General features: G+C 31.3%; 3 protein-coding genes across 5 annotated transcripts; 1 reads left to right on the forward strand and 2 right to left on the reverse strand.

The window, feature by feature from the left end:
- Positions 1 to 782: 782 nt before the first annotated feature.
- LOC116840286 (cytosolic Fe-S cluster assembly factor NUBP1 homolog) lies at positions 783 to 4,341 on the reverse strand. 2 transcript variants are annotated; one of them, XM_032806811.1, is made up of 8 exons: positions 4,164 to 4,341; positions 3,946 to 4,075; positions 2,454 to 2,695; positions 1,844 to 1,945; positions 1,634 to 1,724; positions 1,267 to 1,532; positions 1,020 to 1,206; positions 783 to 924 (listed from the first exon to the last, which is right to left on the reverse strand). In XM_032806811.1, the coding sequence occupies exons 1-8, from the start codon at positions 4,302 to 4,304 to the stop codon at positions 869 to 871; spliced, it is 1,215 nt and encodes a 404-aa protein (XP_032662702.1). In that variant the 5' UTR covers positions 4,305 to 4,341; the 3' UTR covers positions 783 to 868. The 2 variants fall into 2 exon arrangements, with proteins under 2 accessions (XP_032662702.1, XP_032662704.1); XM_032806813.1 differs by lacking the exons at positions 3,946 to 4,075; positions 4,164 to 4,341 and adding an exon at positions 3,095 to 3,210.
- Positions 4,260 to 8,324, reverse strand: LOC116840287 (cytochrome c oxidase assembly protein COX11, mitochondrial). 2 transcript variants are annotated; one of them, XM_032806815.1, is made up of 4 exons: positions 7,790 to 8,324; positions 7,328 to 7,651; positions 6,927 to 7,088; positions 4,260 to 4,407 (listed from the first exon to the last, which is right to left on the reverse strand). In XM_032806815.1, the coding sequence occupies exons 1-3, from the start codon at positions 7,991 to 7,993 to the stop codon at positions 6,930 to 6,932; spliced, it is 687 nt and encodes a 228-aa protein (XP_032662706.1). In that variant the 5' UTR covers positions 7,994 to 8,324; the 3' UTR covers positions 4,260 to 4,407; positions 6,927 to 6,929. The 2 variants fall into 2 exon arrangements, with proteins under 2 accessions (XP_032662706.1, XP_032662705.1); XM_032806814.1 differs by lacking the exon at positions 4,260 to 4,407 and having other exon boundaries at positions 6,859 to 7,088; positions 7,790 to 8,321.
- On the forward strand, positions 4,746 to 6,497 carry LOC116840363 (tektin-3-like). Its single transcript, XM_032806982.1, has 5 exons — positions 4,746 to 4,871; positions 4,954 to 5,102; positions 5,171 to 5,393; positions 5,455 to 5,609; positions 6,287 to 6,497. Exons 1-5 carry the CDS (start codon positions 4,746 to 4,748, stop codon positions 6,495 to 6,497), a joined length of 864 nt encoding a protein of 287 aa, XP_032662873.1.
- Positions 8,325 to 16,885: the final 8,561 nt, after the last annotated feature.

The following is a 16,885-nucleotide window of genomic DNA, read 5'->3' on the forward strand; positions in this document are numbered from 1 at the left end:
CTGTATTCTTACAGTTATAAAAAAATTAATTAAAATAATAGAATTGTAAGTGCCTCGTGCTCCATAAACCGCTCCTACCCACACATCGTCTTGTCTCTTTCTACATCTGTCAATACGATTTTGGCACAATGACTTGGTTTACATTGGTTGCTTTCCAACAAGAGACACAAGTCAACACAAGTATCATCCTATCTTTGTTACTCACTAAATGTGGAAAAAGATAGAATGATGTTTGTGTCGACTTGTGTCTCTTGTTGGAAAGCAACCATTGTACACTTGATACGCGTACTAAATAGTAACTTTCTATTAGATAATCTTAATATCGACAATATATATAAACAACGGTATATTAAGTTGGTATAATACTCATCAACGAAACGTATTGTATTGATTGAATGAGTCGCCGTTGATATGTATTGTCGATATTAAGATTATCTAATAGAAAGTTACTATTTACGCGACTATTTACGTTATTATTTATCAAGTGCACGATGTAAACCAAGCCTATGGATCTGTTCTATTGCTGAACTGGCTGCACTAGTTCTCTTTTATCTTTCTTCCACTAAATTTTTTATGTATATATCTGTCTCTTTTTAAGTTCTAAAAGTATACACTAGTTCAACAATAGAAAACAGACTCTATAAATATAGGCAAAAAAAACTCGCCAAGATCTGATAAAAGTTAACAGATGATGTGGTTAACGCTAAGAAAAGTTAATTTTAAATTCCATTACATAATTTTTTGTTAAAACTTTTTTGTTAAAAATAAAAACCGTTAATATGTAGCTGTAAGAAATAATCATATAGACTTTAATTCATAAAGATACATTATACATATAGATCTTTATACAGAAAATACAATTACGTATTTATGCCGCATTATTTGGATAGTTTTCCTTCTCATCTTCGCACTTTTGAATGATACCTGAAAAAAACAATCGTATCTTCTCTCTTTTTCTTACTATCTACAAAGATATTTATCAAGATAATATTTCATAATAAAATACATTAAAATCTTACGTTTGCAAATATTGTTTAAAGCGTCGACGGTTGGTGAATTTGGCATCTCCGACAGAAAGTTTCTACCTTCATCACAACATCTGGCGAGTAATGGGTCCAAAGGTATTGAGCCTAAGAACTCTACATTCAATTCCTTTGACATCATCTCTGCACCACCTGTCGAGGCTGGGAATATTTCTGCAGTATTCTACGTGTAACACAAATATTTTATTAATTTCTTAGATATTATTCAAGCTACTGTTCTTACCTTGCATTTAGGGCACACGAAAATACTCATATTCTCAACCACACCTAAGATTGGAATGTTCACTTTTCTGCAAAAGTCTATTTCTTTTCTAACATCTAAAAGGGCAATTTGCGGCGGTGTTGTCACAATTATGGCACCTGTAATACCAGTTCCTTTGAGGTACGATGTAGCAGACAAATGCTCGTCAGATGTGCCAGGTGGTGTATCCAATATCAGATAATCCAAGTTACCCCAGTCGACTTCCGACAAAAATTGTCTGATCATACCTGTGCATATATATATATTTTTACATAGTGTATATGAATAATCATACTATGTAATAAGAATTGTAAAAAACAAAAAGAAAAATCTTAAATACAAAGTTTACCATTCTTTTTTGGTCCTCTCCATATAACTGCATCACTTGGGCTACCAAGTAGAAATCCAATAGACATCAGTGACAAGTTGTCCTCAATATACTAGAACAAATATCATTTGATTAAAATAATCACAAGTTGATTTAATCACAAGTAACAGAATAATAAACATTTCATGTAAGTTTTCTATTAGCATATTTTGTTCTGACTAATTTACTCACTACAGGTGACCATCCAGATCCACTGTGATGTACTTGTTCACCAAGTGCTCCGAGTACTCTTGGCTGTGATGGTCCACAGATGTCAATATCCAATACTCCGACCTGTATATATAAAATATAAAGATAACATTTGAAACTTATAAAAATTAAAAATTGAGAATTGTAATTGTATTCTATGTGCATTTTGAGTCTATTTGAATTATTAATAAGTGGGAACACCAAAAGTTTGATAATCAATATGGCACTGGCACAGGTTGATACGATATACATAGCTAATCAGTTAACTATAGATATTCCCTGAGTCTAAAGTTATTTTCTGGAAACTAGCTGGCAGAATTCATCATGCTAACATGTACATTGAAAATCATATGGATGTTCTGGGAATGGGCAGAAGGGTGAGTCAATGTGCAATATCTTATTAATTCTATCATATATTAATGTGATAGTTAAATATAACTATAAAATACATATATATTGGACATAACCAAGAAAAATTAAGTGCAGAATATGAAAAATTGATTAGATGTTCCTTTCAAGTAAAACATGTAAAAAGTACATATTATTTTTATGCTCTAGACTTATGATTATTTGTATAATCAGCTATAGTTACATTTTTGTTGAGATTATTTGCTGCAAGGCACCTAGATACCAGTGATGTCACAGTACTCTTGCCTACTCCTCCTTTGCCTGAAAGTACCAAAAGCTTATTCTGCACTGAGGAAAGTCTTTCTTTTATAAGCTTTATGCTAGGATCAGGTTGTGTAGCAGCTCCAGATGAGCATAACGACTGATTTGGACAGCCAGCACATGCTGAAGCTTTTCCAGCACTTTCACTCTGCGTTCCAGGACAATCTGAAAAGATATTTCACAAATATATATTTATAACAAATATAGATTTATAACATTATAAAAACAAAATTGAAATATATAATGGATTCTTATCATGTAACTGCTTCAGATCATATAACAATTAAAACATTATTTGTTTGTAATATTACTGTTTTTCATTATTCTATATCTAAATTATATTTTTCAAATATTGCAAAAAATATTAAAAATAAAATACTATAGTGACAGTGTAATCTAACCTAACCTATTCTTTGACTTTGACATTTGAAATATCATAAACAAGCGATAACGACGTATAAATGATATATTATTGATCGTATGATTTCAACGAATAAATAAATAAATCTTTAGATAATCCAATTTGTACTTAAAATTAATTAAAATTAAATCGGATGTGTTTACGTTCAGGAGCTTCTGCAGGTACGTCTGCCATGTTGAATGTTTCTAACTTTTCTAATGATATCTATAAAGATTTTATATGTAAGTAGTTTTTAGTGATAATTTAGCGGCTTATTAATGGAAACTGAAGAATGTAACTTTTTGCAGACAAAATAACTATATATAACTCAATTTCCTATAATTATACCTTTTCTTATGTAAGATTATAAAATAATAATTAAAATAAACGTTTATGTCACTATTAATTTCAGTAATATATTAACAAAGCAATAATCTCATTAATATGGTACAATATGTGCCGTTTACATTCAATTTGTTAAGCAAAAAAGAAAAAGATGCAAAATGCTACAAATATTTTTTGTGTACATATTTCAATTTGTAGCAATTGCAACCATGGAGTACAGTCGGGGCTTCGATGCCTTATATGGAACCAGTAGTTCCAATTCGTATAGGTGATTACACCCGTATGCACAATTTACTGCCATGGAGGCCAAATGTAGGATTTGAAAATACAGAAGTTATTCCTTTGTGAGTACGAATTCGATTTTCTTTCTTAATTAGTTGAAATTCTTTCTTCATTGGCCACAATAATGCAAAATCTTAAATGTAGTTCTCTTTGTTCGATACTTTTATGTATATAGATAATGATATTGATCTAACAAACTCTATGTGTGCGTAATGTTATTCCGCGTATATCGTATTTTTACTGGTGTTTGCAGATAACGAGAGAAAGAGAGAGAGTGTAGATATAAATGTGATAATTATATTGTCCTCGCAGGGCCACAAAGTCTATATCGAATTATGCGCTAGATACAAGCAGTAAGATGGCTACTCGACCGTTAAAATTTCCAAACCTGATAACGGGCTATCAACGCAATCCCGTTCATGCATCGCAAGCCGCCCTTTATACGAGGTATACGCCGCATGAGTGGTTTCAGAAGCAGGTGAAATATTACAATGAGGCGGACTCGCAACGACATTATTCTGAAAGGATGCGAGGTGACGCTTTGAGAATTATCAGGTATAATAAGTTTCTTGTGAACATTTTTTTATACAAATAATGTGGTCTTACATGTGATAAACATCTCTTAGAAATGCTGAAGAGAAGATACAACATGGTCAGTACGACACTAATAGAAGGCTTGGTGAACGGATCAGTGACGTTACTTTTTGGCGTAATGAGGTGTCGTCGGAGCTGGAGAGGATGCTTCATGAGATCGAGAGACTTCAGGATTGTCGATGTGTTTTGGAAAAGGCGATACGAGACATTGAAGGGCCTTTACATATCGCCGAGGAGTGTCTTTACCACAGAGAAGCTAGAAAAGGTATGTTAAATGTTAGAAAAGTATCTTTAATTTGTATAATTATGTTTTGTGCGCCACATATTATATATTGACAATAAGAAATCTATTTTATTATATATTATTTATTATTATTCAAATATATAAACGGATAATCCATTTGACATAAAGGAAGAAAAAAAATATAATGATGATAATAAGATAAAAAAGATAATACGATAAAGAAGAAGAAAAAATATTATATATATTTTAAATATTTCTTATATATGTGTGAATTATATGTTTCTTATATATGAATTATATGTTTCTTATATGTAAATTATATATGTTTCTTACATATAAGTTATTCTATTATGAGTATTTCTTCAGGGACAGAATTAGTGCACGATGATTCGGAGAAATGTTTACTACGAGAAGTGGAAAATCTGCGGACAAACCAAAAGAAGCTGGAAGCCTGTTTGGATAGATGTAAAGATCAGGTGTGTAGACTTTATACTTCGATATCTTTTTTGCATAATTGACCAACGCGAATCAATTTACTTGATTTAATTGTGTTTGCAGTTACGAAATTGCAGAGCCTCGCAAAATCAATTAGAGTTGGACCTAAAGAACAAGGAGAGTGCCTTAGGGATAGACACTGTTTGTCATCACTTGCATAATCAGAGTCACGGATTGCAATATTATTCGGGAATTGAGAAATACGATCCATGGTATCGAATGATAACATTTGTGTATGATTCCTGTGGCATTATTGTAAGTAAACGTTATTGTTTGTTAGTGTTTCAGAGCAAGAAACCTGGGCAGATGCGGCGAATAAGATAGTCCAAAGATCTCAAACGGAACGCAACAAGTCATGTCAATTACGCACCACTGCCGAAAGTCTCGTCAATAAAGTTTCTCAAGAAATGTGGAACACGTGGAGTACTACTAATAATGCTTTAACGCACAGATCTTCCGAATTACTTGAAGCTAAGAGCAAGCTTCAACAGCATTTACAAAAGGTAACAAAAAAGATAATAAACGTGTCTCTTCAGATTAAATGCGACTCGTCCTACGTTACAGGTACAACAAGAGATATATGATGTGGAAAAGAACTTGGAATTAATGCGTAAAGCTATCGCTGACAAAAGTTACGCGACTAAAGTCGCACACACGAGGTTGGAAGCGAGGATGCATCGGCCTGATATGGAGTTATGTCGCGATTATGCTTACGTGAGGTACGTACCGTGTATTTCTAACATTATTATTAATATTTCATATGCCAATGACCAAAAAACGGGCAGAGTTGAGTAAATTAATATATATATATATATATATATATATATATATATATATTTTTTTTTTTTTTTTTAACTAAGTTAAATTTAAAATTTTTGTTTGATGAAATTAACTTAGTTAAGTAAAAAATTGCGTAAACGCGAAAACTGAATTAAAAGTTAAGTTAAAATTTAAATAACTATTAAAACTAAAAGTTAAAAAACAATATATGTTTTCTTCATAATTAACTTTTTAATCATAGATTAAACTTATGTAAAATAATGAAAAAATAATCTTTGGAAAAAATATAATTGTTTTGTACTCAGGATTCCATACAAGAATTTAGAGAAACGAAAAAGAATTTTGCTGGCATTATTTTTTATTTTATTTTTATTCTACATTGTAAGCAATCCACAATGATTTTAATATTAATGAATTATTTTGTCTTACATAAAAACAAATTAATAAGTTAGAATGTATCTTGAAAAATAGCTAGTTTAAGTTAAAAGTTGACTTATTTAAAATTAAGCAAATTAAAAGTTATTAACTTTTTCACTCGACTTTTCACTGATCAACTAGTTATTATCCAATTCCAGAAATGAGACACGGATTAAAGTATTACTCTTTTATTTTGTAGCCTTCAGAAAGAGATTGACGAGATAAATTATCAACTTGAACGAATGCATAAGACGCTGAAAGAACTTGAAAATCAACATCAGAAATTGTTAAGGACACGAACCATGTTGGAGCACGATCTCGCGCTTAAAATCGATGCGATATATATCGACAGAGAAAAAGTCTGCGGTCTTAGACGCGCGTATCCTGTTAATGCACTGTTTAGATTTTAAAAGTATGTTTATTTTTTGTTAATAACATAATATATAATTTTGGTAATAACATAAATATATAGATATTTTTTTTTGTTGATTATATATATATACAAATACTGCCATTTATATTTATCAAAATGTTTAATAATGTTATTGGAATATCTCTTAGGCAAAGTTAGACTCTATAGAAACGAAATCTGTACGATTTTAGCTGTATGTATTTTACTAAAACGTACTATTTAGATATTAAAGATATCCTCTATTAATGTTATATTATTCTCGGTATAAATACTGCCACATATATGAAAATATTTAATTGCTATTGGAATGCACTCCTAGAGAAATTTAGGCTATGTGATATTTCCATGCATCCAAAGAATTTGAAAAACAGAAACAAAAATATTTATTTGTTTGTACAATTATAGTAACTATTGATAATATATTTACGTTTCACTTTGTCAAGTGACTTTTGACATAACTCGGCACAGGCAGTTCAAATCCTGGTTTAGCTTCAAAAAATGTATAAGAGAGAATTATTTCATCAGTAAATTCCATTTTTGGATCCTCTGCAAATTCTGGATCAATGTAAAAGAACACTGGCATATCAACCTTAAAATACAAGAAACATTAATTTGTAACATTGTTTACAATATAGACTTATTTAAATATACAATATGTATATGACTTATATAATGAAAATAAAAATTAATATCCAAAGTAACAATAAATTTTTGTTAAATATATAGAAGTTAACTGCTATATATTATATATATATATATATATATATATATATATATATATATATATATTCAATGTTAGTATAATATTAATAATATTAATAAACATACCTGTTCATGAGGATTAAGCATTTGCTCTTCGAAACAAAAGCATTGTATTTTGTTGAAATATTGTCCTACTTCAAAAGGTACAACATTATAAGTAGATATTCCTATAATTTGTGTATCTGTTGGATTTGTGGCTGTGTAGAATGCTAAAGCTGTTTCTCCAGGAACAACTGTGATCTCCATTTGCTGCGGTTTAAAATGCCACTGCATTGACGCTGCAATATCTGCAGTAAATTTAATTTTAATTTTCCTATTTTTGACAGGTGACATTGTGCTAACTTTGCTAGTATCATGACCAGTTTTTATTGTTCCACCATAACTGTATGCCTGTACATAGTAAAACAATATATGATAGATTATATTCATATCTGTAATGATGATAATTATCTATTGTGTTTTCTGATAAGAACAAGATTATGAGTTTAAAACTAATATATTGCTATTCTTATATAACAATTGCAATACCTGGCAGAACATTCTGTACAAAGGTACTGCAGAATAACTCAATCCAACTACTAGAACTCCGAGTCCAGTCCAATATAAGGCTGTAGAGCGCAATTTCTTTTCGACCAAGTTGTCAGAGTGTGATTTCATTAAATTTTGTGACACACTAGTGTATATCTGTCTGGTGCAAGTCCGTGTCAACCGTTGACAAAAATTAAAATACATTTTTTCTGAATTTTCTAGTACGATTCTGCATAAAAGGAACCACCACTTCTAACCTTCAAAATCGTTGAATATAAGCCTTAGTTACACGTTATTTACATTTAGATTTTTCTCAAAAGCATAATCATATTAAACGATGTATAAGTGCAATTTTTTCTAGCAATACACAAGTGTCAATTCCAGTCAATTCAACATTATAAAGTTTTGACAAAATTGAAAAGATAACATTGAATTATCGCCGTGTGTCATGCAGGATTCCATATTATCTGATATTATTTGTGACACTACCACTGATCGATACAAGTTGGCACATGTAACTAGCGCCAAGAAATCTTGAAATCTACGGCACCGTCTTAAGTTTATCTTCAGATGTTTTGTAGCCAATGAAATCATCTGTAGACTATCTAAAGATGATCTTAAGACGGACTTAAATATAAAATCCGACTATGAATACTGATTATATTTTATAAATATGTATGCGCATATCTACTACACAGTAATTTTGTAACTTTCTGCAAGTTACATTTCAAGTTATCTGCCGAAGAGAGCATTTACATCAGCATTTACCGGATGGTAAAACAGTCGGTAATGTCGAGAGCATTAAGATTAGAGAAGCGTGACCACAGCGGTCACAAGTTATCTGCGGTCGGATATGAAACTTTCCATTCAAAAAATATCCGTTTGTCAATAACTTTTGATACGTTCGGCGAGGACGTTACAAACGGACGTGAGTGCCGGATCGCCGCCGGGAGTGTCGAAAGTAAGTTTTGCGCGAGTTTATTACGGGAAAATACGCGAAGTAGCAGTTGTGAGCCGATACTAATCGTATCTAAATTCCATATATTTGTTACGTCGTGGCGCGGTCTTTTTATCCCAATTAGCGATCCTTGATCCGTATATCCGCGAGCTTTACGTTTGCGTGAACTTGTCAAAGTTCCGCGGGCAAATTATCGTCGTCGAGAATGCAACAAGTAAATCATGCACGTTGTCAGAAAATATCGTGAAATATTGTGAAACTCTCAGAGTTCACTCGAGAGTGAATGTCTCGCCGGATCGTTGTCGAAAATGCTGACTGAAGTTTGCACGCGTTCGTCCGTTATGGCGGTTGAAAATTCAACTTGTTGCGTCTTATGCGTTTGATATTTCAGGAAATCTCGTTCGCAAATTGTCATCGGGTTTGCCAAGCGACGATAGTTTCGAAGGCATTTGGCCGAGATCATCGTGAGAGGATTAAAGGACAACTAATTAACAAGAGTACGTAGTGAACTGTTTGTAAAAAGTAATTTATTTCGTACATGTTTGCTGTATGAATTAATATGATTTTCTTTTTTTGCATTTTATAGTGCACGAGTCTTCTCTACGAATTCACGTTTTTACGATATTTCATCCTGATAGTCGGTTTTTTGTCAATGTGCACTGGTAAAGTAAGTTACAATTATATATGACCCTTATAGAAATATCATACTAAGAATCATTGATAATTACTTATTATCCAGTATTTTTAATACTGAAAATAAGTAATTATCAATGATTCTTAGTATGATATTTCTATAAGGGGAGGCAACCAATCATATCCCTCCAATATTGATTATTAGATTCTTCATAAGTACCCAAATATTTCTTGAAAAAGATTAGTTCCTCCTTATTTAGCTATGTAATGGAGAGCTGTAGTGTTATGTGCAACTTATATGTCACTTTTAGTTATGAACATAGTAAAACAATTAATAACTATTTGTGGTTGAGCGTTTAATAAGCAGTTGATAATTAATAACACAATATATATTATCTAATTAATAATAATACATTATTCCCTAACCGTATTATATCTTGGCAATAGTTATTTAATTATATGTGCACTTGGAGAAAAAGACAATGACAACTATATAGGTGACAACTGTTTAAGTGAAGATTATATAAATTTTGTATATAGAATTAATATATTAGATTTAGTAAATTATTTAGTAGTTATTGCAATTAAAGCGAGGTGGTTATGAAACATAGTTATTATATAATCCTTCTAATTATTTAGTTTTAGTTGCAATAACTTCAAATTAGTTTTTTAAATTATATTCATTAATTTTACATATACTCATATAGTTGACACCTATATAGTTTTTATTACCATGTCTTTTTCTTTAAGTGTGATGTTCATATTTATTATATTACTAAAGAAAAGCAACGACTAAAGTTTTTTTTATACAATTAACAAGAAAATATTTCTCTTGTGCGTGTAATATTTATAAATAGTTGCAATAAATATGCGTGGAAATTTATAAAAAAATATGAAAATTAATCTGTAAGTTGCACATAATGTACAGCATTTGAATACCAATTATTTGTGTAATATAGATACAGAAAATGTTTTTTTTTTCACTTATATTCAAAACACAAATATGTAGTAGGGACGCAATATAATTACATATATGCAAAACAATAATGGATTATATCTATATGATTAGAGATCATAACTTTAAACTAATATAACAACTCTGGGAAGATTAGATTCAAGAGTACAACTGAACTTTTTTTATATTATTTGAATATTATTATAAATACGCTTTACACAACATAATAATTCATGACAGAGTTCTATCTATAATTTTACGTGGCTAGTACAGAAAAATTCGGAAATTTATAAATACTTATATGTATCCACACATACATCTTTAAATATAATTTTGGTTCTTTAAATATTTCTTCATAAATAGAATTCTGTCTGTTAAATTCTGTTCTGAATGGATACAGAATATTAAAATTTAATTAGGAGTTAAACGCAAAAAGAAAATTGTGAAAAAATTGTTAAAAGCATACTACAATTAAAAGATTCTCATACGTCATTTATACATTTTGCAAAATGGGAAGAATCATAACTGCATATTGATGCATATTGCAGTAGATATAATTGCATATTAATCATCATTTAGGTACCTGCAACTGATAATAACATATGATTTATGCGTTATATCTTAAAAATTGAACAATGAACCCTTTTTATTCCAGCTTAGTTGCATTTTATGAAATTGTATCGTGTGTGTATGGTATACAAATATTATTCATGATGGAAAGAAATTTAAAGACAGTCGCTGAGACATACCTCACACGCTCATTCTTACTTTCGACTGTGGCTTTTTCTCGCGATCTTTTGCTAAACTGAGAACATTAGGATTGGTCGTTATTGAATCACACAAAGCATGTAATTGTTCGTATGATAATAATCTGCACAAAGTGCTAAGTGAAAGTTAAGTAGGTCTCTAAGATTATCGTAAACGCATTGCATACGCGCATTTCGCATCGCTTATTCTATTGAAAAACTATAATACTCGAAACTTCAAACGTAAAAACTAGAGCGTATGTTTGGCACGATCAAGAGGTATTTTCAATCGTTTTGTAATATCTATTTTCGTCGATTACTCTGACCCTGAAACATAAAGCTCATGGCAAAACGCGATAATGCGATTCTCATGTTTTATATTTATATTTATGTGACTTGATAAAGAAGTAAAAATAAAATAAACTATTCGTAGTGAAAATGGAATGTCAGATAAGTTGTCTGTGTGCTATTTTTTATGTGAAATTCCGGAATGCATTTGTCTTGCTTAATGGGAAAATTATCAAAAAATAGCGGACAACTTGTCTGACTGCGAGTGTACATCCACTGACGACGATTTATTCCCTGCTTGATGTGGAGGTGAGCAAGTCCAAAAGATATCTATTTTGTTCCATCTAGTAGAATCATATAACAAATAAAACTCATATACCGGGTATCGTAAGAAGAACGCATTAATATAATATGTGTATTAATATGTGCCGATATGACGTATCTATATATAATAATATTTAATAAATATGTCTTTTTTTATAGATTATTATAATATATAATATATTATAGTATATTATTATAGTACAATTTATAAAATATATAAACATTTTGTTAAATATTATTGTATGGAGGTACATTATCGCGGTGCTTTATAATATTATATATATTAATGCATTTGTTTTGCAATATCCAATATATGACTTTCATGTATATGGCTGCGTTCAGTAAATACAACAAATAATCGAGTTTTAGAAAATGAATTGATAGATCTAACTCAATAAACGAAGAACATTAGATCAACATCTTAATCTTTTTCTCCGTTCATACAAATATTATAATAAAATATGTAAGAATAATATATCATAAAATATAATATATTAAAAGTATCTTTTTGTAAAATAAATCTTTGAATCAATTGTGAAATTGGGAAAACGTTTTTCGGTAAAGATCAAGATACAAGAGATAAAAACAGTCGCATTATCTCGTTGCCATGACTTTTATTTTTCAGTTTCCTAACGGGGCCAATTTATCCGCATTCTTTGTTACACGAAGTTCGTCTTACAAAAGTTGAGACGGATTTAATTATGGCCATTTGTTCTTATGTACAATTTAAGTACCTAAATTTATGGATGCACCATTTACATGCTGCGCAGTCTCACTATTGTGTTAGCTAGTCGCACGTATCTACGATACGATATTGGTGGCGAATTTATTATTTTCCAGCAAACATAATGACGGCAAATGACATTTTAATGACACGATATATGAAACGTTAATAATACGTCATTAATACGTTATTTAACATCATCCTGATACTTGGGTTTCTTCTAAAATCAGAGGCAAGCACCTGGACGCTGTACAACACTGTACAAAACTCGCTATAAATTACTGCTACACGCAGAAAATTTTTCTCGAATAATATGGCATAATAATATAATTTCCCAGACTATTATTATACGATTAGGATATATGTATATTCAAGCAAAAACCTATTCTCTGTTAGCCAATAAACCAATAGTTTCATCAGATCTATTTTGTAACCTCGAGATATACAAATTTATCATACCGGTAAGGAAATAATACAAAATTAAAAAATGCTCTATACTTCTAAGTAGAATATTTTCTGGTTAATATTGGAAAATTTTATCTCGCGTGGTAACTATTGTGTAACGTATATTATTACCATAGTATTGTGCATATATGTGCGTCTATGTTCAAACTTGCGCTCGCAGTTCCTAGGTTCTTACTTTCTTTCCACAGAACTTTTACACAGAAGTCCCATACTTGGTGGGAAAAAATATCCTGACGTTTGTGTTTCTAAATTTCTCATACTGTTTTAAAACTTTGTCCATACTCCCTTAACATTATTTCGACATTATAAGTATCTTAGCCGGGCGAAACTATTATAGTATTTCTTCGGATCGTGAATGACTAATTTCGACATTTTCGAGAAAAATTTTCTGTGTGTTTTATTTGGCACGACTTCTCGATAATCATACGTATCACGAACATCGAAAATACAGCAATTCCAAAGCTATCATACCATTATTCTCCATTTACATTTGTGTTAAATATGTTCCAGATTAAGTAGAGCTATTATCATTAATCTTAGATCGATCCTAGTCGACTTAGATGTATACGTATCGCGAAGTTTCTTATAATGACATTTCTTCTCTATTGCGTCGCATTATATCTGCGATTTGTTGTCTGTGGTGTTCCTCGTTGGTATCTCTCAGGTGTATCGTGTGTCATAGCGAATCAGCTTTTTGATCACCAATTTCTAGTCATGGCGTACAATTAGATACCTTTTGACTTAATTCGAGACAAAATGACATAATCTTCCCTTCGATGATTCGTATAAAACAATAACGATAATAAGTTAAAAACTAAGAGACATATACGCGCTTACAATTTGCACACATTTAATACTTAAGAGAAATTTTTTGACACGAAATTTTTTCGCGATTCTGCTCTCTTGTAACATTTTGACTTAACAGATTCGCGCCTATATCTTTTTGCAAGTAATATAATAACGGCATTGTAAATAGATTTTGCTGACATCTTCATCCCGTTGGACAAACTTATTCACAAGTGCAGTAATTGCACTTTATTTCACTACACAAAGGATCACAGATAAATTTCCTATTTGTTGACGAATAAATAATTAAAGTACACGAGTAATAAATAATAAAAATACACGAATGAATAATTAAAATACATGTATTCCGCGAGCGAGTAAATGAGAGAATGCACACCGAAAAAATATTGTAGAAAAAATTACTAAAAATATTTTTGTAATTTTGAAAGAGTACAGAATTATTACTAAAATATATTTATATTATAGTTATGTATAATTATATATAATTATAAATAATATATATATATAAATTCGATATAAAAAAATATTCAAGCAATTACAATAATTTGGTGGTAAAAAGTTAAAGTGTATGACGTTTTTAAACATACCTATACAAACATATATATAGTATATGTAGATATAGATATGTATGTGTACGTGTGTGTGTGTGTGTGTGTGTGTGTGTGTGTGTGTGTGTGTGTGTAGGTATATATTTATATAAATGTGTTTATATTGTAATTACATGAGTTTTTTATATCGTAGAGAGATCGTTTGTATGTTACTATTTCTATAATAATGGATATTACAACTTCAGTATAATCCACAGCTTTATAAGAGACATTGTAAAAGGAAATAAAGTTTCAACGTAATTTTTTCTACAATATTGTCCCTGTGTACGAGGGGATGGTGGGATGCGAGCGATTTAACCGGGACTAGGGCGGTTTCAGTTGAGCAGCTCATAGCCGCAGGTCGCGTAATGGATCCTCTGGTGGTCTCGCAGGTGATGGCGATGCTTGAATCGCTTCTTGCAATTCGCGCACTGAAATCTGGGTCCAACGCCACACTCGAGACGCAAGTGCCTCGTCAGGTTGCACTTGTGCGAATAAGTGCGACCGCATTTCGGGCAGAGAAACGGCGGCCCGTCCTCCGCTCTCTTCAACCTCTTCCACACTGAAACATTCGTCGTAAAGGATGTAATGAGAAACACACAGGCTACATCTCGCGGCACGCGAACACAACGTGCACTCGCGAGGTGAACGATGCAAACTAGAGAAAGCGTTAGACGGCCAATGACGCAAAAAAAAAAAAGAAAACGAAAACACGGGGTGTACAGCGTATACAGTGAATCATGCCGCACGATCCAGGGTATAATCGTTACGCAAATTTCTTGCTTCACGACGACAATATCTCTCATCGCTCTTTTTGTTCTTTCTGATACACTGAAAAAACTATTTTTGTATTTGGAGCTAAAATATTTGGTACATACGATACGATAATATATACGATTTTGTCGGCATTGCCGTGTCTTTACTTGCGTCAAGTACGTATTATTGAGAAAGCGGAACACACACATAGCGGCAATTAAATCTTTTGGTCGCAGAGTTACCAAACATCTAGTTTATTCCATTTTAATCAAATTTTGGGGCCGGTGTACCAAGTTTTCGTCTCGACAACAAAATCTTCTTTTCAGTGTCTGACTTCGCGCCGCGATATTTCGCAATATCCGACTTCTAAACTGCATGCGTGTGCTGAAGCGGGTGGTTTCGCGCGTGACGAATCGTCTCCGGCGAATTCGCGCGACAAATTCCATCGTGCAACGGTATCACAACGAGAATATATTTTTGCGACAGATAACTTTAACATGGTCTACATCAGAAATGGACAAACGATTATATCGAATTGTAGTTTTATTCTTTCATTTTTTTCAGAATTTTAGCGTGTAAAATAATAAATTTATATTGGCAAACACAAATTTAAAGACAAACATTAGTCGCGGATTTAATTAAATTCCTTATCTTTATGCTGTTTTCATACGTAATGTTATGATTTTTTACATTTGTCATTCTACAATTATTATTCATCGCGATCTTATTACACAAGGAAAATATTGCAGGAAAAGTTACAGCAAAAGTTTTGTAATTTTGGATTATACAGAATTATATAGAGAAAAATATTTGGTTGTGTTAACGTGAAGTTTGGCTTTAATGAACAAACCAATGCGTTTTTGAAGGACACCGAATTTTTATGGCTCTTATAAACTAAATTCGCCTCTAAGAATCAGAAATTCGTTTACTTCAAACAAAACCCATTTGCTCGTTCTTTACAATCAAACCTCATATCGATACAATCAAACTTCTTCCTCTGGAGATGTTTGACCGAAATTATTACACATTTATTTAAAAATTTGTACACATTTAACTTTTTACTAAGAAATTATTGCATTTGGGCGTTTTTTATATCGAATATCGGGTAGATCATTAAATTTGCTATCTCTATAGTAATTTACACTACAATTTCAATATAGTCCAGCTTGACAAAAAAATATTGGAAAAAGAAATATAATTTTAACGTAATTTTTACTACAATATTTTGTTTATGCGTGTGATACATATTAGTAAGGAAATTTAATATTTGTTATATTTTATCTGTGATTAAATACAAATATTATTTATGCAGTGTGCAAGTTAAATTTTTTTCGAGTACCGGTCAGTATCGCGAATTTTTGCCCATCCCTAATTTGAGACTTAAGACATTATTGTTGCATGCAATTTAACAGTGATCTACGTTTGATTTTTATAATTAATGCATACACTAAATATATTACAAGAACATTATTACGATAACGGTAATATCAGCTGCACGTTTGTAGTAGTAGCCTCAGAATCGCCTCCGAGAAAACCGTATCGGTAAATGTTAGTGACTAATTCAACGAGAACTCAAAAGGAGAAAATTTATGTTCAAATATCAGCACACGTACGTCACGTGATAGTCGAATAACGGCGAAGAGCTGACATAGTTGGGATCGCAGCGAAATATTAACAAAATTCTGCGGATTATAAAATATGCATGTTTATTTCCACCGCAGTTATACTACAATATATGTATGTATCTGTATTGGCACGCGCGTCCGCGTGTACATAAATTTTTTAAGTCTCTATGTGCATATATATATATATATATATATATATATATATATATATATATATATATATATATA

The sequence above is a fragment of the Odontomachus brunneus genome, unplaced genomic scaffold (genome assembly GCF_010583005.1).
Source record: "Odontomachus brunneus isolate Ranch 3 - 2012 unplaced genomic scaffold, Obru_v1 Obru_scaffold_009, whole genome shotgun sequence".
NCBI lineage: Eukaryota > Metazoa > Arthropoda > Insecta > Hymenoptera > Formicidae > Odontomachus > Odontomachus brunneus.

Coding starts and splice junctions, on each gene's coding strand:
- LOC116840286 (XM_032806811.1), bottom strand. CDS start 4,304: ATGAAGCATCCTCTCCAGCTCCGACGACACCTCATTACGCCAAAAAGT. Junction 2,696..3,945: donor CGTTGATAGCCCGTTATCAG/GTTTGGAAATTT, acceptor ATATCTTTTCAG/ATTGTCCTGGAACGCAGAGT. Junction 925..1,019: donor TTTAAACAATATTTGCAAAC/GTAAGATTTTAA, acceptor TGTTTTTTTCAG/GTATCATTCAAAAGTGCGAA.
- LOC116840363 (XM_032806982.1), top strand. CDS start 4,746: ATGAGTATTTCTTCAGGGACAGAATTAGTGCACGATGATTCGGAGAAA. Junction 5,103..5,170: donor ATTGAGAAATACGATCCATG/GTATCGAATGAT, acceptor ATTGTTTGTTAG/TGTTTCAGAGCAAGAAACCT. Junction 5,394..5,454: donor TTCAACAGCATTTACAAAAG/GTAACAAAAAAG, acceptor CCTACGTTACAG/GTACAACAAGAGATATATGA.
- LOC116840287 (XM_032806815.1), bottom strand. CDS start 7,993: ATGTATTTTAATTTTTGTCAACGGTTGACACGGACTTGCACCAGACAG. Junction 7,652..7,789: donor TGTACAGAATGTTCTGCCAG/GTATTGCAATTG, acceptor TACTATGTACAG/GCATACAGTTATGGTGGAAC. Junction 7,089..7,327: donor TGCTTAATCCTCATGAACAG/GTATGTTTATTA, acceptor TTGTATTTTAAG/GTTGATATGCCAGTGTTCTT.